We start from the raw sequence: 3,466 nt of genomic DNA, 5'->3' as shown, positions 1-3,466 counted from the left end.
GGGAAGAAAAAGCTTGTTGAGATTGACACTTTTTTTTGCTCTAAGAACAAAATCAGGTTCCCAACCTTTAATGAAAAATGTCTTAGCATCTAAGGAAACAATACATCATGCTGACATAGCTGTAGAAAGGTGATTTTTTTATTGTTGCATCCCTTTCAATGCCCTAAATTCACCATATACACAGAAAGATATGGATGCTATAATTGCTATAAGTCATGGTTATAAGCTTCCATCTTACCATAATATGAGACTTAACCTACCTAAGAATTGTAAAGAGTGTAGGTTACTCATTGATTGCTATATGTCCTGGTGAAGCGGGACATGAAAACTTAAATTATGAGAATAACTTTCACGATACAAATTAAGAGATATCTGATTTTTCTTTTGTGGAATTATTAAAGAGAAATATTAGTAACTCTATATATGTATTATGAATGTGTCAGTTAATGTACTATAAAGTGTCACAATCTTACTAAAAAGTTTTGCTTATTTACTTCATATTATGTGCATAGTTATGATATGAAAACAAAAGCTTTTTCAACTATTCAAAATAAAATATTTATTTTTAAAATAAATTTCATTTTAATATTTATAAATATAATACTGATAAACAGCAAATCAAGAAAATATTTTTAATTAAGAAACAATCTTAACGCTTAATATATTAAACTAACAAGACGCATTATCAAACGTTTGATTGATTCATTCCAAACTAAAACAATTCATTTCATTAGCAGGTGATCCATTGCCCCGTTCGTAGCTACTAAAAACAGGAAAATTTCTTGTAGCAAAGCACAGATTTTTAAGGAAGAAACAATGATGTAACAGAAAATGTCAACATGCCCTAAGAACATCTTTAAATTTACAACCACTGCCATTCTGGTGATAGAGAAAACAAGAGACGAGTTCAAAAAAGGAAAACAAAAAAGAAAAATCAAACGCTTGCTTGAAAAAATAACATAATATCTATCTACTTCTTGGCCTTCCTTGCCGGAGTCTTTTTCGTCGGAGCAGCCTTGGCCGGAGGCTTCGCAGCCCTCGTAGACTTCGCTGGAGTTGCTGGCTTCTTTGCCGCAGGTGCGGGCTTCTTAACAACTGCCGCCGCTGCTGCTTTTTTACCGGGAGTGTCCTTCACCGAGGTCTTCGCAACCTTCGATGGGCGCGTGCTGGGCTTAGCCGTTGTGGTCTTTGGCTTCGGTTTCGCTACCTTCGCAACTTTCGCCGCTGGTTTTGGCTTCGCGGCAGCAACCGGTTTGGGTTTCGCTGCGGGCTTAGGCTTCGCTGCGGGTTTGGGCTTCGCAACGGTGGCAGGCTTCGGCTTTGGTTTCGCAACAGCCTTAGGCTTGGCAGCTGGCTTTGCTTTCGCTTTTGGCTTTGGCTTGGAAGCAGCAGCCTTGGGCTTTGGCTTGGCCTTCACGGCGGTAGTCTTCTTGGCCTTTGAAGCCGCTGTAGTGGGCTTCTTAGATACAGTAGGCTTGCTAGTCTTAGCTTTTACGGCGGAAGAGAGTTTATATGAGCCTTTCACCTTTGTGAGCTTTCCATTTGCGGTGAGATTACGAAGCTGTACCAGAAGCAACTTTTTGAAATTGGAAGGCAGATGATTTTTATGCTTCTCCTCAAGGAACTTAGTGATGGCGTATTGGCTCGATCCAGATTTCTCCTTAAGCGAAGTTATCGCATCGCCAACCATCTAGAGTTTACCAATTGATAAGGTATCAGATCCGATGCAATAAAAAATCCGAAATACATATTGGAGAATTTGAATTACCTCGAAATAGGACGGATGAGTGGCAGCAGCGCGCGGCTTGCGAGGCGCCGCTGCCTTCTTCGCCTTTGTCTTCTTCGGAGCAGCCTCCTTCTTCTCTTCGCCGGCGGTCTCCTCTGGCTTATCGGCTGCGGGTTCCGCCGGGGGAGAATCCGTAGTAGGCTCCTCCACTACCGGCTGCACGGTCTCTTCGGTAGCCATTGGGAACAATTGGGATGTTAAGTGAGGCTCGAATTAGGGTTTGTAGACAGACTGAACGGAAGAAGAGGAAGGTCGGAGATCTACCGATGTGCGGGACGACGAAGGAGGAAATTGCGATTAAATACCGAGCGGCAGCGTAAACGGATCACACGTGGAAATTTTCCATTGGATAATGGTCACTTCCGCGGATCCCTTCGGGAATTGTTTTAAATTTTGGCCTTTGGATATTTTACTAATCAACGGTTGCGAATGCTCTTCAATGTGAGGTAAGGATAAGAGTGGGCTGGGATTGAAGGACTTAAAGCTTAGCTGATGTGTGCTTTCCCCCTCTCTTGTTCATTGAATAACTTAACCTACACTGAACCAATTTAAGAAAAATTTGGACCATTTTGAAGCTCTGAACCTTAGCTTTACAACAAGCCTATATTTGCCTCATTTGGTTCAGTATTAAAATAAATACAGATTTTCTACTAAAATCGGTCATGCACATGGTTTTCTCTGAGTTTGCTATGGTTTTTGATCTCTTGCTTCAAATTTTGATTGTTTCTTCCTGTTTTTTTTATTTGAGGTGATAGTAGAGGTCTGAAAGAGTCAGTAGAACTTTGAATCATGAAAAATGGTTATGAAATGAATATTTTATTGTGAAATTAAAGGGGTGGAAGAGACACATCACATTTTTAATGTTATTGGTGCTTGTGAGAAGAGCTATTGATTGGAATTTCAGTTCATACAATCAAAATTCTTCATTTTTTTTTTATTTTTTGGAAGGATTGAAGTGATTGGATGTGCATCTTTTGTTATATAATGATGCATGTATTGATGTTTTTAGATTAATTTGATTTATTTATTCACTATACATTTGCTAGTCTTCATTTTATCAAGTTTTTGAATAGGAAGGGCTTCTTTTGGTATAGTCAAGCTTGCCTTGACATGTTCAAATCCTACATAGCAATGTGATATTTAATCATGGTGATCTTCATGATGCACATAGCACTTAAATTTTAAGCCTTTAAGGGTTCAATAGTAGCTTTAATGAAAAGGCATATATGATATATAATTGTGCTAAGCAATTAATAGATATGGATTCATTTAGTTGCTTTCTTCTTTGCTTAACTTTTTAGAAAACATTTTCAATCATGTGGAAGATTGGTTTAGTGGTTTTTGGGTTGGGTTTAAAATATATTTATATTTTTTTATAAATACATAGTAATTAGAATGTGTGTATTAATATTGTTGGATGCAAATCTAATGCATTAAAAATATATATATTATTGTTATGGTGTATTTCAAATGCATTGAAATGCTTGTGAGGTTAGGCGTTGGCGACCCAAATAGGCAACCAACAGTATCAGTGGGTGGCGGGTGGTGTTATGGAGTAGCAGGCAAGCAACGACTGGTGGAAGCAACATGCGAGAATCAAGAGCTGATGTAACCTTGGATTTGAAAATATTCCGATTTGACCAATTTTTAAGTGCATCGAAAATATAGATTTTGCATTTT

The 3,466-nt window shown here is 38.3% G+C and overlaps 1 protein-coding gene across 1 annotated transcript; it reads right to left on the bottom strand.

The window, feature by feature from the left end:
- Positions 1-778: 778 nt before the first annotated feature.
- LOC110094777 (histone H1) lies at positions 779-2,073 on the bottom strand. The gene is made up of 2 exons (XM_020820104.2): positions 1,769-2,073; positions 779-1,690 (listed from the first exon to the last, which is right to left on the bottom strand). The coding sequence occupies exons 1-2, from the start codon at positions 1,964-1,966 to the stop codon at positions 971-973; spliced, it is 918 nt and encodes a 305-aa protein (XP_020675763.1). The 5' UTR covers positions 1,967-2,073; the 3' UTR covers positions 779-970.
- Between the last annotated feature and the right edge of the window lie 1,393 nt (positions 2,074-3,466).

Source organism: Dendrobium catenatum, unplaced genomic scaffold, assembly GCF_001605985.2.
Source record: "Dendrobium catenatum unplaced genomic scaffold, ASM160598v2 fragScaff_scaffold_659, whole genome shotgun sequence".
Lineage (NCBI taxonomy): Eukaryota > Viridiplantae > Streptophyta > Magnoliopsida > Asparagales > Orchidaceae > Dendrobium > Dendrobium catenatum.
Note: the sequence above shows the minus strand (reverse complement) of the source record. Positions and strands in the feature narration are given on the sequence as shown.